This window comes from Solea solea, chromosome 11 (assembly GCF_958295425.1).
Source record: "Solea solea chromosome 11, fSolSol10.1, whole genome shotgun sequence".
Classification (NCBI taxonomy): Eukaryota; Metazoa; Chordata; class Actinopteri; order Pleuronectiformes; family Soleidae; genus Solea; species Solea solea.
Window position 1 is genome coordinate 18,282,652 of NC_081144.1, and position 19,429 is coordinate 18,302,080.

Sequence of the window (19,429 nt, forward strand, 5' to 3'; positions counted from 1 at the left end):
TACGTACATAATACTTCATCAGAATAATACTCAGCTCAGCTTTCTCTATGGATCAGAGGAAATGATGAATGCACGTGGTAACACAGGCAAAACAGGGCCACAGTTTCAGCAAAAATATTCCAGTGTGACCTTTCGGGGGGGCTGAATTCAGTCGCATTCAAACGGCGATGGATTCCGCTTGAGAGCAGCTCAGCTACACTTCAGCATTATCAATGAAATCTGTGTCTACACTTGTGGTTTAAACAAACCTCTCGTAGCATCAGGAAACATTGGCAGACTTAAAGGATTTGTCTGGATTTGTCTTTGAACCACTTTAATGTTGTTTGTTGAAAAATGAAGTTGTCTAGTTATTCTGTATAAGCTCGTCACAACAGGCTACAGTCCCCCCCCCGTCCGTCCTCCAGCTGAGGCTCCACCCTCAAAACACACAGAACGAACCCACCATGAAGCTGAAGCGGAGTTGAGGAGAGAGAGAGAGAGAGAGAGAGCTGTGAGGACAGATTCGTGTCACTGACTCCATCAGGTCTGAATCACCTTTAGGAAAACATTTAACATGGTCGAGATCTTTAAATAAATGGCTAGGTCTTTTAAATGTGGTACTTAAAAAGGCGATGTTATTTCACACATTACATAAACATAACAGCAAACTCCTCCAAACAAGAGAATGACAACAATGGTATATCCAAATATGATTAAGATATCCCAGCAGTCCAAATGAAAAGGGATAAAAATACATGAATATAAAAACCACACCCCCACATCAGAAAGCCAAGATAAAGGGATTAGATGAAGATGTTAGCCTTTATGTGACTGTGCTTTTTTATCCAGGTTGTGGGCGTCTGATTCACTGCCTGCTTACTGCTTTGATATGATGCATGTGTGTGTAGGTGTGAACAAAATGCGTGCACCTTATTCAGGTCTTGAAATTGGTTTTGTCTACGGTATTAACGCTCCTCGTCTGTTTGTGGTGGGTGCGTTATTCAGTCATTTGTGCATTTTGTGCATGTATGTGCTTTGCACGCTGTAGTCATGCTCACACCTCTGAGAAGTATGCGCATAGACGGTGTTCTGTGTTGTGTGGCCATGGGAGAAAGTAGGATACATTCACAATTGTTCAGCACTGCGAGCAACCACTTAGCACTGTATTTATTACTTTTCACGACGTATACACACCCAGAGAAGCTCCTTCAGCAGCACAAACGCTCGTCCTTGACACAGATGCAAACATAGCGCTGGTGAGATGCTGTGTGCCCTCTTTAATCCTCACGGAGCAGAAATAATGGCTGATGTTTTGCGGAGCCACCGTTCTTGGTAGCCTCGCCGTGTTTGTTTGAGTTTGTTGTTAATTCCCCAGGACTAAGTCTTTTGTTATGGATTCTGGTCATGCCTGAGCTCTGGATTAACATATATCACGTTGATCAACAAAGGCTGGAGTGCACTGTGGATGAATCATTATGGCATTAGCCCAGCGACCGGGCCTACCAGGTCTAATTGAGAGTCATCAATCCCTGCATCTGTCCTTTCAGCAGCTTAGCGCCCTGTGAGTTTATTTATTTATTTTCCGATGAGACAGCATGACACTTTACACCAAGTCGTCTGCCACCTCCACCAAGAGCCAGATTTGTGTGAATTAAGAAGGAAGCGTCTGACGTGCGAACAGCGCTGCCTGGAATGATTGTATGTTATAGCACGGTAGTATTTTGTCGTAGATCTGCGGCGCTGTTATGAAAGCTGTCGTTGTGTATGTGACCGCAGGCGTCACAGATGAGACAAAGAGCCGGCATTTATTCATTTAATATTTCATACTTTCCTGTTGTTGTTGTTGTTGTTGTTAAACTCTCACGTCCCAAGTTTTATTGCACTTTTCACCACATTTCTCAGATATACACTTCATATGTATGTATATGTATCGTAAACAACAGGGTGACTGTTGGCTGTTGCTCTTCACTCTGAAGCCTGTATGTGTGACTAATCCACATCCACATGCATAATTCTGCCTCACGGATTTTGTACTGTGCCTTTCTCACAAACAATTACGCCAAAGAAATGTATAGCTGCCATAGATGGCAGGCAGTCAAATGGCTGCGGTTGAAAGATCACACTGCAATAATGCTTTTCTGGGTCGGTCTTCAGCATCTAGCTACAAGAATGGATTGGAAATGAAACTATTGTGATTCAGTTGAAACAATAGTCTCCAATGCATCGGCAGCACACCATAAACCAAAGCACATACTAAAGATCTCAGCGAGTGAAAACCTTCCTGAAGAAAAGGACAATTATTTTGATCATAACCCCTGAATCTGTATCCCTGGTGCACAGCCCATCACATGTCAGAATATAAACATTAGCTGTATTTGTGGGTTACCCATTATCCTGGACTCCAGAGGGTCAGTGCATTAAAGCTACTTTACTTCCTTATCAATATTTCAACCAACATTATGAAAAAGGAAATCTTGAGTTCTTGAGACATGAAGAAAAAAAAGGCCTTGGGTTTGTTTTTTATTGTAGGGAAACAAAATATAGTCAGACTTGAATTTCAAGTATAAAGTCCAGCACCAGACTTTGAAGAAGACTTTTGATGTCTGCTGTGGTTTTAAGCCCGGAGACACGTCTGCGGTGTGTTGCTGTCCATTTTGCATGGCTACCTTTAACACATGGCCTCACAGAAGCTCGTGTGAGCCATGGCTGCTGACCAGCTCAGAGATAGCTGTGACTGTGCAGCTTTTCTCTCGGTCATTATCCGTCTTTCTCTCAGTGCTCTGTAAACCTAAAGTCATTCATTTGTCTCTCTTTTTTTTTATCCTTTTGTCTTTATAGTGTTCCTTTTGTTCTCTCTTTCTTCAGTGTGTGTTTTTTTTTCTTTTTTAACCCTGCCCTATTCTTTTTTGTAATAATGAATCATCCATTTGTTTTTCATGGAGGTTCAGGTGAATTCGTCACACATTTTGCAGCCTTTGTTGTACACGGTAAGCCGCAGGCATGTGTTTTATTCTAAATGCAAACGTGGAGATCTTCAAATAAATGTAATGGAACTGCCTGGGTCATCATGCCCGAATGTTATGGAGGTGGGGCCCTGAAAAATTCATAAACTCTTCTTCTTATTGATAGACTGTCACCTTTGAAGTTTAAGTAGCGCTGCCATTTATGTATATGTGCATGAATCTTTTTGTGCATTCAAAAGAAGGGGAAACACTGGAGGGGGTGTGTTTCTGTGCCTTTTGTTTTCTTCCACATCACTGCACAATTCTTCCACTTCTTCCACAGTAATAAGTGCTTGTTAGCAGTGCTGGAAAAGTCTGAATTGTTCCTATGTTATCATGGTAATTTCCCTTGTGGACAATCAATAATCTAATGTAATCTAATCAAAAACATTGTAATTCAGTATATGTCATGAAACATAAGATAGATAACGTAGAATAAATAGCTCAAAAAAGTACAGCAGATGCATTTCCACCATGTTTTAGCCCAGAAGGTGAATATTCATGACCAAATGACACCATAATCAAATTTCCCTTTCTGCAGTAAATACAAACAGAAATACTAACCACATTTGCTCCACAGTTGATGAGCCATTTCTATTTTTGAGATTCCCTCTAGCACCAAACTGGAGTCCAACTATTGTCATGATGCTGCTGCCAAATTAAATCTAGATTTAAATTGATTGAGCATATTTTTGTTCCTGAGATGACTCTCAAAAAACAAAACAAAACAAAAAAAGGAATAATAATGTTCTGTTCAACACGATCTGAAGAAAGCTACATATTTAAGCAGTGCGGGTTTAGACTTCTATTAAGTCCAAGTCTGATCCTGGCTGGACCTAAAGATATAAGAGCCTTCTTTCATCTCACCCGTGTCTTTTAATCTTCCCATTCAGTGTCATCACGAACACAGAGGAGTGGGATTACTTCAAAGCGCTCACTAAATCTGCAACTCCACTGGAGGAGAACATGTTCCGCCGGGAGAAGGACGCTCCAGGCCCGAGGGTTTACCTCCGCCCCAAAGAGAGCGTCCATATTCCCCTCAAGTACCAGAGCTTCCTCTGTGACCAAACAATGGCCCCTCAGGTACGTGATGCTGTGGAAACGTGCATTTCTTTCCTTTTTTAAAATCATGTTATTGAAATGGTTATTCAAAGCATTTTAAAACGGGAATCGTATCGTAGCAGTCAATTAGAAAAGTAGCTTTTTGTGTTTTAGAAACACAACTTTCCATTAATTCTAATGAAAGTGTCTTCACACCATTTCACAAGTCTGCTGTTTGATTGCAGTTCGAGAATATGTCTGAAATTGATTTACTCTGATGGTACCGGGATTAAAATCTTATTGATATAAATGTCACTGCACCTCAAGTAACCATAGTTACGTGAGTTCCAAGGGTCTGTTTGACTTGTTTAATGGAAACTCAGGCTTGACAGTTAATCTGATGCCCGAGGGACATTTTAACTAAATGTCATTTATACAGGCGCTGCCCTTATCTCCTGAGGATGACTGGTGTTTATGCCCTTTGCTGCTTTTAGCGATCATTTACAGTTTGCTTGCCCGGTGTACAGATGTTATATTTTCTTTGCTGCCATTTGTTGCCATTTGTTTTTCTGGTCTCATCCGGTCTCTTATCAAATCCTCACAGGGACCGAGCTTCTTCCCCACAGGCAAAGGTTCTCAGATGGCCAAAAAGAATCTGTCCAATATTGTTGCTGCCAAAACTATCAAGGTACAGAGTTTGCTTGTCATGCGCAATCCCTTATGTCTATGGCACCATTTTTTATCTCCATCTCCAGCCTTTTAATCCCTGATCTGTTTTTCCTTAGGCTAGAATTATATATAGTGAGATGTACAGTATGTTTTTTCTGCAATGATAAGAGTTTTAATGTAGTATCTGGATTTATATTGATTAGATTCAGGAGAGAAGATGAAGATGTAGCCACCGTACCTTACCTTACCTTACCTTACCTTACCTTACCTTACCTTACCTTACTTTACTGGCGCAAAGATATATACGGTTTTGATGCAGTGTTCATTCAGGTTAACCCTCTGCTACACCCAAAGTCTCACATCTCCCAGGCAACTCTCTGTGGAGTGACAATGCCCCGCCTCTTCCCTCCTCTCCTCTTCCACAGTCACAGCCAAGACACAAAGAACTCTTTGAAGTCTCAGCTCTGAAAAAAAGTTACACTATCCAGACAAGATTGCCAAGAAAATGATATGCGGCAAATCACTTTTATCTTACTGAAGTTTATTTATTTTTCTCCAGCGGGCAAATGTCATGTTGGAGAGTTCAAGTTGCTCTGATTGGACAGTTTGACAAATGTGATGATCCACTTTAAATGAGCTGTATATATATATATATGCAGTATTCCACTGAAGTTGTGTTCCCATTTCAAACTTTAAACTTATTCAGTTGTTTATATGTTAGGAGAAACAATGTGATTTACCTTAGATTAAACTATATTTGGTGTAATGTGCTCTGCAGCCCCTGAATGCTACAGCTGTCACCAGAATTAACTTTAGTTCCCCATGAATTGATTCAAATTGAATTTTAATCCCTCTCTCTAAAAATGTGAATTTAAACTTCTTTTTTTTTACTTTGACATACGGCTTAAGACTTTTTGAAAACAAGATACAGTCAGTATGTTTCCATGTAAAGTTACAGTATGTCCAGCATGACTACAACCTTGAAATTGGACTATTGTCCTTGTCCCAGTAAAGCACCAGCAGGTAATAGATTTATTGAATGAAGTGTGTCCGTGGTGATATGCCCCCTTTGAGCTTGTTACTGTTACTGTTTCCTGGTCACAGACAGCAACAGCTTTAGCTGGCGGGTAGTCGTTAGTATGTCGTGCACCATTCTGTCTTTCTATCATCCATTAACGTGAACTGACAGAGCATACGTTAGGTCTCTTTGTGAGTCCAAAAATGCACCACTCGGGAGTCTGCCATGTTTTCCTCACTTTTTCTTCTGCGTCGTAGCGGCTTCTTCTATTATTTACAGGTCAAAGTTAGGGGGCAGGAATGTGGAGCACGTGCAGCACGCCCGAGATATACCTGCAGTTGTAATTTCACTCCCAATTGTATTATCTGGGCATGTTGGTCCAACACAATTTCAGTCATACAAACACGTCAGTGTTCACCGGAACCTTAAAGTGAAAGTGTGAAAGTGTGTTGCTCGTGTGGATCACAGCACCCTGAAGCTCTTCCGTTTGTTACAGGGTGATATTTGAACTATTTTCCAGCCTGCCAAAATTATTGTGTGTCCACCTGCAGTGTTTTTGTGTCAGTGTCATCACTGCTGCTCTGAGCTAAAATCCTGTCAAGAGGTCAAAGAGGTCAGGTCTAGATCAAATCAGCGTCCAACTTAAACTGACAAGCCTCTACAGCAGAGCTGTCAGGACGCCAGCTTTGGCACCGCTGTCAGTCAGCACACATCACCACTGCCAGATATAGGCTTGTACGCTAGATCAGCATGGACCCACAAATCGGACACACCAGTGACTTGGAATCAGCTTTTGTGAGTGTGCGATTCAGAGACCAAACATGTGCAGTATGTAGACATTTTTGTCCTACTGCATATTTTTGATCCATTAAGCAGCATTAATTCATCTTTAATCTAATATTATACACCACAATAAGTATACGCCACCATCCTTGATGTAGAAAAGTTGTTGTTTTCAGGGCCATGTCATACTTCCCACTAGAGTCCGCGTGATTCAAATGTTTTCATCTGGCCATTCCCGCTTCTGTCTGTGTGGACCCTTAGTGGACAAATCCACCCACACCTCCAGTTTGATTCAGTGCAAACAGTACGTGCTGAGCGCACATGCCCCCTGTAGCGCAACACTTTCCAGGCCAGTTGGTGGTCTGCTCCTTTGGTCAAAAGAGATGACAAAGAAGATGGTAACCATGGAGACTTGCTTGAGGTTTTATGAGGAAGTCTGTCCGTACATGTACAAGTCAGTATTCAAAAAATACAAAGAACAGATGCGGAGGGTAAAATCAAACTTGGTGTCAGTGATGTTTCCAAAGGCCAAAGGTATTAAAGGAATGCTTCACCAATTTGCATTTAGCTTTGTATTACTAGATTAGGGGTAGTATTTTTGAGAAATTGTGCTTCCCAACCTCAGTTGAGAAATATCTTCATTCTTTTCTTTGTTATGTGCCTACCAATGACACTTGGTCCATTTAGCGTAGCGTAAAAAAGATGGCGGACACTGTTTACATTCTGGGAATGAGGTCCCGTCCCCCTACAAGTGGGTCTAAAAAGTGAGGAATTAGCGTTGCAGTTTCAAGCCTCGGACCAAGGCCTGGACCAAGTGTCACTGGTGGGCACTTAACGAAAAAAATAAGCTGGGAAGCACCATTTTTCAAAAATACTACCCCTATTCTAGTAATACAAAGCTAAATGCAAATCGGTGAGTGTGTGTGTGTGTTTGACAATCTTGTATGTTCTATGGCTTTGTTTTTTTAAGAACAGAAAAGATACATTACAGCAGGGAAAGGGTTTGAGATAACATTGCTGGCTCTGTTCAGTTCACATGAAGTCAGGACAGTGTGCCAGCATTCCCCATGAAACTGAGGAAGCCCTAATAGAACTCAGCCATCATTAGATTATTTACTGTGCTCCTCCTACTGTGGCCTGTCAGTAAATACTGAAGACATTCACATTCCCCTGCGAATAATTCCCCAGGAAATCAAGCACTAAGACAGGGATTAAAAGGCAGCCATGACAGCTGACCTTGAAGCACGTCATTTAGGATATCTGATTCATGGATTTACACAGCTGTAAAGGCCACAAGGTCATCCCAAGAGTGTGAATGTTATGAGTCATGAACTTTCACTGGTTTATCCACGTTGTGCCAAGTAAATTTTATGGTAATATGTCTATTAAATATTTGCAGAAGTGGACAGTTTGCCTTGGTTGTGACATTACCAGCTGAAACATGAGGGCTCATCTATTTACAGCAGCTTTCATGTGATCGGTCCATGAAGTTAAAGATGACTTCCTCTTTTTTAAGTGTTGGTCATAGAGAACATCTTTTGAGTTTTGATGCTAACTGAGCAGGCTCTTTGACACACTCAGAAGGGAAGGGTGAGGTGCAACATCGCCAATAAATGGCGCTAAAGCGTGCACACTCTACTTGTAATGTATCAACGTTTATTTTTGCCAACTCTAGTAACATTCTCACTGGACACAACTTTCCAAATATATAATGTATAATTCCTAATCTGCTCTTTATTTATGTATACGTCCCATCACGTTATACAAACGTGTGGTTTTAGAGTGTGACGTTACGTGAGAAGGTTAGCAATACCAATGTGTGTGCACAAGTTGGCTCGCGTGCTTATACCACTTATCATATGTAATTAGTACATGTGTAGGAGTACATTTGTGCTGATCTGCACAGGCTCCTGAGGGCAATATCAATTCAGCAAACTTCAAAGCACATTCAGCAGGTTGGGTGGGGGGGGGGGGGGGTGACTTGTATCAAAGCCAGTCTTAAAATGTGCAATGTATAGCTCCATCCTCATTATTCTTTGTGGTGATATTTGTTGTTTTTTGTTAAGAATCAAAGAATTATTATTATTTTTTTTTAAATAGCTCAATATGTTATTTAGAGCTGAGCTGCCTCACAAAGAACCCAGGCTCAGCTTAGAGAAGAGAAAGGAGGAATTAGAGTGCTGATTTTCTGTATGTGTATACTGACACAGAACCAGAATTATTTGATTGACACACACACACACACACTCCCTCTCTCTCTCTCTCTCTCTCACACACACACACTCACAGTAGGGGTGGGTGGGGGGATCAATACAGTGAAATAGACACCAAGTGTCAATTTTTTTAGGATATCATTTCGAACTGACATAATAAATTGTGGATTACTATATTAAAAAGAAATCAAGGGAAGTTTCAGTCCTCTAGATGATGCCAAGTGCTCACTCTCACTAGATCGCACTACAATTTTGCAAATATCATGATGATCGACTTCCCACCCCTAATGCGTACATATGCGTACTGTACGTACACCGCACTCATGTTCACATGCATGCGCACACACACCAGGAGAACAATTCCACATTACAACATTAGGGCCTTGAACCATATCATTAATTGACTGTTCTCCCCATGTTCACTGCAGAGATATGGGAATATTGCAAGATCACAAATAAGAAGCCCGATGGTGAACAAACACTCAAACATTTATACATCTGAACACCAAATCCCTACAGACAAAGCTGGAGGGATGTTACTTTCGTGTGAGCTTACTTTTGGATTGGTTGGATCAATGTTTTCTGTGGAGTGGGACCTCCCTAGGATCCTCTCTCTCCTTGCATTTTATATATAAAATATATGTGAAAACCATGTCCCTAGATTGTTCAGTGCAGTGTTATCACAACTGATAGAAATGATGAACCAAACTACAAAGAAAACAGTGAGTTGCTCTCTGTTTTCCCAGAGCTTGTAACCCAGCGGTTAATGTTTTATTAGTTTAGCTTTCCCTGCAGAGTTTTACTGCCTCATAATGATGTAAACACTCTTTTATTGTACTCGATATCCAACATCTTGCAGGGGAATGGCGTACCACTGATACTGTTGACTCTCTCTCCGCAGGTTACTTTCAAAGCAGAGGACGGTAAGCCGATGGCCATCTGCCAGGTGAACGTGGAACCAACACCCCATGTTGTGGACCAAACATTCCGACTTTACCATCCTGAACTGTGTTTCCTGAAGAAGGCCATCCGCCTGCCACCCTGGCACGACCCCACAGGTGATTACAGTTACCACACTTAATCCCTGTAACGTAGCTGCCATCCCCTGCTCCCCTGACTGTGTCTCCAATCGATAGATTCATGTGATTTATATAATTTTATCAATTTGCATGTTATTGCATTTTCGGTATTGCTTTCTAAAAACAAATGTGCACACAGAGAAATACAATAACATAAAGACAACATGGGTGGGCATACAATATGGAAATAAATATACAAATGCATTCTATTTTGCATTTTATTGTGTTTTTTTTTACTAATATATCAGCATGAACAATCTCACAATATGGTAAACAATAACAACAGAGAAAGCAGTGAATGAAAAGCAAGAAGAAATTAAATTGATTCAGTAAAGAATAATACATGCAGAGCACATCTACAGGTTTATGTGTATATGTATGGACATAATATAAAAGTCAGCATGTTGGGTCTTCACAGGGGGATTCAGTCCAAAATAGTCTTCTTTAATCATCAAATCTTTTATGTCACTATATGTATATATACATTTTTTGTGTTGACCAGTGAGTGACCCAGATACTAGACCCTACATTTCTGTACGCTGCAGTGACCCAAACATCATCTGCCAGACGAGGATGCCGGTGAGTGGATACCTTCATGTTCTTACCAGTCTACTACCACTGTTATTTGTAAGGGAGTAATTGTTGAATTTAAATATTCAACTTAATCCTTTACTGTGAAGAAAAGTGCTTCATTCTATAGCTCTATAACTTTCAAGCTGTTTTGATGCACAAAACAAAGGTTTGCATATGTCACATGTGTGCATGACAAATGCTAAAATTCAGTTTATTTTATTTCCGCCTCTTTTTAATTCTTTTACCCTTGCATTCTAAGATCTCTGTGCCTCTCTCTCTCCTTTTTTTTCGTCTAGGTGCCAGGGGAGCCTCAGGATGTGTACTTGAAAGTGCCAGGGAGTCCCAGTCCACACATAAAAATGTTCTTTGTGATGGTTTTCACGTATGTATTGTTTACTGAATAGGCATACTGTGCGTTCACACACACACACACACACACACACACACACACCACACACAGTCTAAAGAAGCATTCTTGGACATTTCTGCAGGCTTAAATTATTTAACTCATCAGATTAAGGTTTGCTGATCAGGCCAACCCTTCCTCTCATCTTGCAAATCTCCACCACAATAGTGTTTGGGGCTGTAGAGTCATTATGTGGGATAAATGATGGCTTCCTCTTTAATGATGGGGATTCATCATCATCATTCAACTCTAATGTAATACCTGTGAGGGCATTTTGACTGGACACATATTTATAGTGATGAGCTGATAGTCAGGATTGGTGTTGGTCCAATAATGCTCGAAATCACTGCATCATACTGTATTGCAGAAAGAGAAAAAACACGTCCATCACAATCCAAATATCAAACGATTCTCTACGCACAGACTTTGAAATGTAAATAAAGCTATTGATATCATATTCATAGGCCTTTATTCAAAGGCTTATATAAACTTGCCTTAGCATTAACGACAATTACTGGTTAATGTGAACCATTGCCATTTCAGCCTCATACTTCACCACCTTATTTACTGAGCGTTGCCTCCACTGGGGGAAGCAACTGCAATAATAATACAATTTTGTCGACTAAAATGATCATGCTAACCACCAAGCTTTGGCCCAGTGATGAGACAGGACATACCAGACACTTACTGCATGGATAAGGTACAATTATGTCCTTTGTGGGGACAATATGGATTGAAAATAGCTAAGTTAAAAGTAGCTTTTGGGCCTTTGTTATTTCCCCAATCGCTCATGATGCAGAACCCCTCTTACAGATATTTTACCTTTGTGGTGCAAATTGCAAAACATTAGCAGAAGGACGAGAGTAAAGCCTTGTTAAACCTATACATGATAATCCAGCCATTCTTTTAAGAAAGCACCGTAGCGGATTGTTTAGAACCAACTGTGTCTGGTAATAACACACAAGTGGAACACCTTCTATTCATTTTGTCCCTTTCTTTGCAATCTATAGAAATGTTTAATAGCATCTGACAATGTACCACAGCAGCAGCTTTAACTTAGACATAATGATATAGGGTCTGCTTGCAAAAACACACATTACTTAAAGTCTTTCCCCCCAAATGGTCCTTGAGTGCTGTTGTCACAGAGCTAGGCGGATTACGTGACTACTCCGCTCTCCTACTTCAGCTCTCTCAGAGTCAGGCAGGACCACTGAGACTGAACTCCCTTAATGTCAGCAGTGAGGAAATGATGATGATTATGTTTCTGCTTATTACTACAAGGGTGCAGCAGCAGCTCGGCACGCCTCATCTCTGACCTCATGCTGCTCCTGCTGCGTCTCCAGGGGGCTTTAGCTCAACCCTTCCTGACGATGTGATGTTCTTCTCTGTAGTGATAAGTGGATGGCGGCACCATCACAGATCTGGCAGATGTACGTGCACTTCCTGGAGCGGGTGGATGTCAGCTGTGTGACTGGCCAGCGCACCCGTCAGTCACTCGTGCTGAGGGGAAAGCAGACGGTACACAAGGTCAAATGTTTCTCGTCACAACCAAAGGAGACTCAGGTACAAACTATCACTATTAGCATATAAATATACATAAATAAAAATCTACTTTTTTGAGTCTGTTCATAATACATAATAACAGTATATTAACTTTAAAGCTCCAGTGTGTAACGTCTGTCTTCAAAACACTGCTAAGACCATAATTCAATTTTCTTAATGTCATGTTAGTCCGACTAAACTCGAGCTACTCTTAGTCAGGCTATACCTGGATAATGCGATTCATAGTCCGATTACTCCCGCCGCATGTATACGCTTAGTCAGACTGGAGACGAAGTAAAGACAGCAGTGACAAGTTCTTTCTCTGGACAACACAGCAACCACAAGAGCCGTGCTCGTGCTAATTTGTATCACGATGAACATGCACAGCTGGGACGAAACATACAGAACCACTATGTCTCATTGTTCATTTTTCTGTGACTTAAAGGTCAACAAGAAACTGATTCAAAATGCACAAGTTTACAGCGCCATCGACGGAGGCGGAGTCAGAAATACACAGCCAATAAATGGATTTTGTCCTCCACATGTATACTCAGACTTGTCCGATTGCCTGTCTTAGTCGGACTATGGCCTTAGCTTGATTAAACTGACTGAGAAACACCCGGTGTCCCGTGGAGGCTTAATCAGCATTGTGGGTAGTCATTTAACAATGGTCTGAGTGTAACAGACATTTGTTTATCTTTAAAAGTTGTTAAAAGTTATATAACTTGTACCTGAAGCATCACATTCACTCCAGTCCTCTCACAGGTCTTCTAATTTTCTTATAAGTGAGTCAGCAGGGTCTTGCTGTGTTGCTGCAGGTCTCTGCTCTGTGTAACTATGTGTCTCTTTCCCAAACAGACCGTATCTAATTTTGTTTGTGTCAAAACAATTGAAGCAGAAAATGCATTTTTTTGAGACACATGGAGAGTGTAAACTAAGTTATTGAGATATCGACATGTATTGCTGCTCCTTTGGACACAAGCTGTTCATTAATTGATGTGGCATCGTGCTGTTTCAGTCCCACTGGACTGGTTTTTGTTTTTTTGTCACTGATTCTTTTTTCTTTCCCTTTTCTTGTTTTAAACTGAAAACTACACACACTGCGTTTAAGTCCATGGGTCGGATTTGGCTTTTAGACCCATGAAGAGTTCATGTTTGCAAGTTCTTTTTTTTGTTGTTGTTTTGTTGTAATTTGAAAAGAGATCAATTTCTAAACCCAATTTTGAACATTTTTTTAAGATAGTTGCAGACACATATGGAAGGCATTGTGCAAAAAAGAGAAAAGTTGGATCAAAATTGCTGAAATTATATCATTGAACATCATGTAATGAAAAGAGCTTCGTTGAGAGCGTCTCTTTTTTGTGTGATGATTTCATTCAAATTGCTCTTTTAGCAGCAGGATACAATAGAACAGCAGCAGCCTCCTTTGTAAGAACACCAGGTTAAGATTTGAGTCATTATCAAGAACGTTCTAGTGCAGATTGATGGTGTAATGGGTCTTTTCATGGCGTTCTGTCTTGTTGTATTAGGCTCCCCCATTACTTTCACAATCATGTTGGGACACAATTTGACACAATAGGAAAAAAAAAACACTTTGATGGCTTTTTGCACCCTGAACATTTGGAAAATATGTTCCAAAAGTGTCACATGGCTCTCCATTTTTAATAGATTATTTCTTATTAATGACTACATCTGAGAAGAGGGGAGTTTGACAGTGTTTCTCATTTAGAGGTGCGGTAAAAGGGCTTTTCATTTCTCAGTAGTAATTCCTATTAAAACAAAAGCGATGGACTGTCACAGTCACTATATAAGATACAGCGCGGCCCAAACGTGTACGCACTGAAGAAATACTGGCTGGAAGGGAAACAGATGTATTTTTAATAGATTTTAACATATGCATCGGCAGCCTCTTTGATCTGCCTCCCGGCAGGTTAGCGCACTGTGGTGTGCAACGGAGGAGTCTTATGAAACTGGATAAAGCTCACCGCCAGAGAATTGCTTTGCTTTTCTCGACAGATTAAAAAGGAGCTGCACAGTAAATCTCATTCTCACATCCTTCTGTCTCTCTGTCACTCTCCTGCCTCTGCTCGCTCTCATTTCATTGTCTATCTATCCTCTGCCTCTTTAACCGAGACCCACTTTCTCCTGTAATGTGTACATCTGCTATTCTTCTGACTTTGCCTCAGTGAAGACCTCTGTTTTCTTTACTTTCTTGTTTTACCTTGTGTGTATACAATCTCTGTTTGACTTGGGCCTCTGTTTGCCTTTATTAAATAAAATATGTATTTACTGTCTCCGCAGGTGGATCCAGCGGGTGTGTTTGTTTTGCCTCCCTCAGCGGTGCAGGAGCTTCAGCTGAAGGTGCAGCCGTGGCGGCCGGGCGGCCGCTTCCTGTATGTGAACGCGGTGGACGTGGAGAGTAAGCGGCTCATCACTGCCTGGCTGCTCTGCCTTAGCGTCCATCAGCCTGTGCTGTCTAAGGTATGAGGTGGTTGAGGCTTTGGTAACTGGAGGTTAAAATCATTCCTTCACTGTGTCTGCAGCACGATGACATGGGCTTTAAAGTCATTTATGTGTTCGCTGCCGTTTCTGTCTCTTCATTACCCAGACTACATTCTGGACAATGTGGTCAATACCTTTTTGTGAATGTACAATGTGAAGTAAACAAGATGGCATCTCAGGTTCTGCTGCAGCTGTTTAGCAGTCCATCGTAAGTCCAGTGATGTTCCGGTTCAAATCGGTGAAGGACACTCGCGCTGTAATTTCATTCACTTCACACGTCTCAGTGATATAATGAACAAATGCGTGTAACTCAAAGCCGTTGGTGACTTGGAGTCCCGATCAATGCTTATTGAATCATCTTGGTGGTTTCCCAGCTGTTCACTCCCAACCAGTTTAAGGTAAGGGTCAAGAAAAGGCTAAGTACAGCTGATCCCAGGTCAGTGCTCAAAGCCTCTTTCCTCTGTAACTGCAGTCTGGCTCCCTAACTGACTGACTGGCAGGTTATTACACAGGTTACGTCAGGTTGTATGGATCTAAATCAGCAAGATATGGGTTACCGATGTGCGTCCTCGGGGCTTGTTTGCTCATCGTAAACCCACAATTTTTGGTATTCCTTCACAGCGCTGACTGTCTGCATGCACGTGTGTGTTTACAGGCATTTGAGGTGTGTGTCCCGGTCAGTGGCGGGCGAGGCAGCTCGAGAAAGATCACCTACACCAATCCATACAAAAGCAGCCGCACCTTCCTGCTGCGGTCTGACCATCCGGACCTGCTGCAGTTCAAAGAGGATACATTCCAGGTGAGATAAGATGCAAGTAAAGCAGTTGTCTCGCCCTCATTACGACTAAAATCAATACTTTGATCGACATCGAAACACAAAAAGACAAAACCTTCCTCCTTATTCAAAGCTCCCAATTTTCGATTAAAACAAAGGGTTTCATGGGAATAAAAGGTATCTGTGATGTTACTGTTTTGTCAGTAACTAAATTAGCATTAGCTTTAACTGAAAATGCTATTACTGAGCACCGGTAGTCAGTCTTTGTCTTTAAATTTGAGAACTTGATTATTGCTACACCAAATGAATAATGAATTTGGAAAGGAGCGACTTCTTCTAAATGGAAGAACTTGTTGCAAAGTGTTTTCAGTGTTCTTGTAGTGAGAGAAGTCTGAACCCTATTGGAAACGTAGCCACTGTAGAGCAAGTTGTTGAGGTTTGTGAGACAGCAGCATGTCAGCAGATCGGAGGCAGCCTCTGTCCTCACATCGAGCACAGCATTGAGTGCAGGTCACCGTGTTTTCAGCAGCACTCGCGGCTCACTACACGATTACTGCTAATGGCTGAACTGTGGAACAGCCACCACACTGCATCCAGTGGACCTGACACGTTAGTTCATTTAATAGAAATAGAAATAGAAACCTTTATTGTCATATTGTGCTCTCACCAAATTTCGCTTCAGAAAACATTCACAACACAACACACGAGGGGAGTACTGCATTCTTTTTTCAAGCGTGGTGTTGACGCACACACAGACATTGACATTGATAAACCCTGAGGAAGAAGTTACAACTTGCAGAGTGTGATGAATTAGCCAGTAAGAGATGAACAGCCGTCTCCGCCTTCACCACGAGTGAAGAGTACATTACATCAGGGATCTCTCCCCTCACATTATGACTGTTCATTTCACAGCTGAGAAAGTGAGTGATTTCCTTGTTTGCCCTTAGAACAAAACAGGAGGAATCTGACACAGTCATTACAGCTGTTGTCCTGTCGCCGGGTCGTCAGCCTTGATGTAGGGAACAGCTGATGTCCCGCCCTTCATTGCCTTTCATTTGTAAAATGGCAAAACAAATGGCGGAGTCAGCATTTAAAATGAACAGTCACATGAATGAGATACAGTGGTCGTCTATGTCCACATTAACTATTGAAGAGTCTCCCTGCTGCTGTCCATGAGACACTGCGTCCATTAGCCAGGAAGGAGGCAGAAAGAGTGAAAAACAGCCCATTGTCTGTTTTTCCCACCTTGTCAGCGAGACTTCAGGTGTCTTGTAAAGAATTTAGTGTGCCCCGAGCATTAAGCAAATGTGGAGACACTTCTCTTTTTTGAAATAACTACCCCGCCATGATAAAGGAAGCTGTCGGGAGGGCAGAGATCAATACTGCCACACTTTTTGGGGGAAGATTACAGCATAAATCCCCAAAATTGACCCATAAATCCATTGTGGGCTATTACTTGAAAATACAGGGAGACAGTCCTGTACTGATTAAAATACCGCGAAAACAAAACGACCAAATAAAAAAAAAGGAAGTGCTGTGAGCCCCGGTGAGATAAGAAGAAAGCACCGTGTGCATTAACGCTGAGAATAGAGAGGAACAGTCACTCTGCAGTGACAGCAGTAGGCCTCCTTTTGCAGGGCAGCCATTTTGACAGGTCACAGTTGGAAAGTCACAGGTACAAATAATCATAATAATGACGGCTGAGTTCCATTTAGCCTCTTCAGTTTCAGGGTGCATGCTGGTTCACTGTCACACTGGCTTGACTTATGTGAACTAAATGGTGCCACTGTTAATATAAATAGTAACACCTGCCAAAATATGTCAAAATGTCTTCCGTGCCAAGGGCCCATTAGGACAAAAACAGAGACACATTAGATTCGGAAGAGAAAAAATCAACACATGTACAGTAGTACATTTCTGGTTTCAGATAATCCTCATCAGACTACGCCCACAGTGAGAATACGTGCTAATGTCGTGTGGATAAGCCACTGCTTCACGTACAAAACGTTTATTCATAGTTTAAATGGATTAGTTAATGTATTTGTCAGTGTGATTGTAAAAGAGTATGACTCTGCTCAAGACCATGAAGCTCTTCATCAAAGATCTAGAATCTCATTTTGAAGATGATGGTGTGTAATACACACAATATAATTAATATCTTTTAAGAAAGTGTTCAACTAAAGGTAAAGGTGTTATTTATACACACCCCCATCCCAAATCATGAATGAGTTTATACCAAAGAGATGATTTTTAAGGTCATAGCGAATTGGTCTTTATGGACACATTCCCTGAAAAGACAGAAAGATAATGACTCCCCTTCACACAGCAGATTATTATAAAGGATGTTTTGCTGTGTTCAGATCAGCGGTGGCGAGAGCTACACCATCGGACTGAGGTTTGCTCCCAGCCAGAGTCCAGGCTCAGTGGAGATCCTGGTCTACGTCAACAACCTGGAGGAAAAGACGGAGGAGACATTCTGCGTGAAAGTCAGCTACTCATGAACTCGTGTGTGTTTGCTTCACTCAGCAAGTACAAGAAAATAGCAACCTGGAAATGTTTGATTATTATTATTTTTCCATTTTAAAACTGCAGTTTGTAGTTTTACTTGTAATATCATCATATGTCATTCAAACCGTCGTCAAATGAGTTCACACGGTGCTAATTAAGCCGCTAAGCTTCACATGACAATGCCGTGTTGTGATGACCCCCGCCCACGTTGCAACCTAAACCGTGCCATGTCGAGGCGAGTCGCGCTAGTTGGAAACACTGCTTTTACTTTTGCCCATTTCTGTCCAGTTTAGTGAAACTGTGATGGCCATTCTCTCTTTCTCTAAACTGCTAAAGAGACAATGTCGAAAATGTGTCTTCACAAATTCAGCTGCAAATTTTCCGTCTGTGTCTAAGTTATAAACACGATGACATGTAGGCAGTTTTAAAATCAGCATCTCCATTTTTCTTTGAATAAAAAGACATATTCTAAGTAGTAGTTGAAATGAGCACCTACTGTATATTAAACAAGTAATGGTATTGCATCAAATTGAACTGTTTCGTAATAAAAGCCACCATTCTTGAATTTAACTAAAGCCCATGTATCAACATATATAGAGAATCGTTCTTTAATGGAGAGATGCACAGGAAGTCAATTCTACTGCACCAAAGAACCCAGTCGTTCAGCAATGTGATGATGGGATAAACACTTCTTGTCTCCGTCCACCCCTGTGCTGCCGCTGTATACACTCAAACGCTCCCACAGTCAGGTTTGATAATAGTGCAGGTGAAGGATCCAGCGCACAAATGATGTTACGTCATTTGTGTTCACGAAGACCAAAAAGAGGTAGAATAATAACACCTATATAATAACAGGTTCTGCACTTCAGTTTCTAATATGACTTTGTTGAGTGCGAAATTCAACACAAGCTGTAGTTTTTCTAGTTTGTATATATGACCAGATTTAAGACTGAAATAAAACATTTTTTATCACATGCATTTCTGTTTTATGTCCGTATAAATAAAATGTATTAATGTAAGCTGTGACCTCACACACACACACACACACAAAATACAATGCTTAAGCTTCCCAAAATTGTCCAAAGGGACTATATGTGCGAGAAGATAAAATGTCAGAGTGTGCTCATGTGAGAATAAATCTCCAAGTTTACTAATTACTAAAGTTTACTCATTTGAACACCAGTGAAGTGGAAACTAAACCAAAAGTTCCTTTGCACAAAAACAAGTGGTTCGAGTGCAATCAAGAAATTCAATGGAAAACTTGCAAATGTAACAAAAACCTGATTTTTTTTAATATTTAGTAGTGACTAAAACAGCCGTCTCACTATAGAGGCCGAGT

The 19,429-nt window shown here is 41.1% G+C and overlaps 1 protein-coding gene across 3 annotated transcripts in view; it reads left to right on the plus strand.

Annotated features, from left to right (window-relative positions):
- nphp4 (nephronophthisis 4) overlaps positions 1-19,064 on the plus strand; it is a 139,630-nt gene extending 120,566 nt beyond the window's left edge. For all 3 annotated transcript variants that reach the window (XM_058642834.1, XM_058642833.1, XM_058642835.1), the window contains exons 22-30: positions 3,875-4,064; positions 4,627-4,710; positions 9,607-9,763; positions 10,287-10,363; positions 10,654-10,739; positions 12,155-12,326; positions 14,607-14,786; positions 15,463-15,606; positions 17,943-19,064. In XM_058642834.1, the coding sequence (XP_058498817.1) occupies positions 3,875-4,064; positions 4,627-4,710; positions 9,607-9,763; positions 10,287-10,363; positions 10,654-10,739; positions 12,155-12,326; positions 14,607-14,786; positions 15,463-15,606; positions 17,943-18,083 (1,231 nt within the window). In that variant the 3' untranslated portion in view covers positions 18,084-19,064. The remainder of the gene's footprint in view (positions 1-3,874; positions 4,065-4,626; positions 4,711-9,606; positions 9,764-10,286; positions 10,364-10,653; positions 10,740-12,154; positions 12,327-14,606; positions 14,787-15,462; positions 15,607-17,942) is intronic.
- Positions 19,065-19,429: the final 365 nt, after the last annotated feature.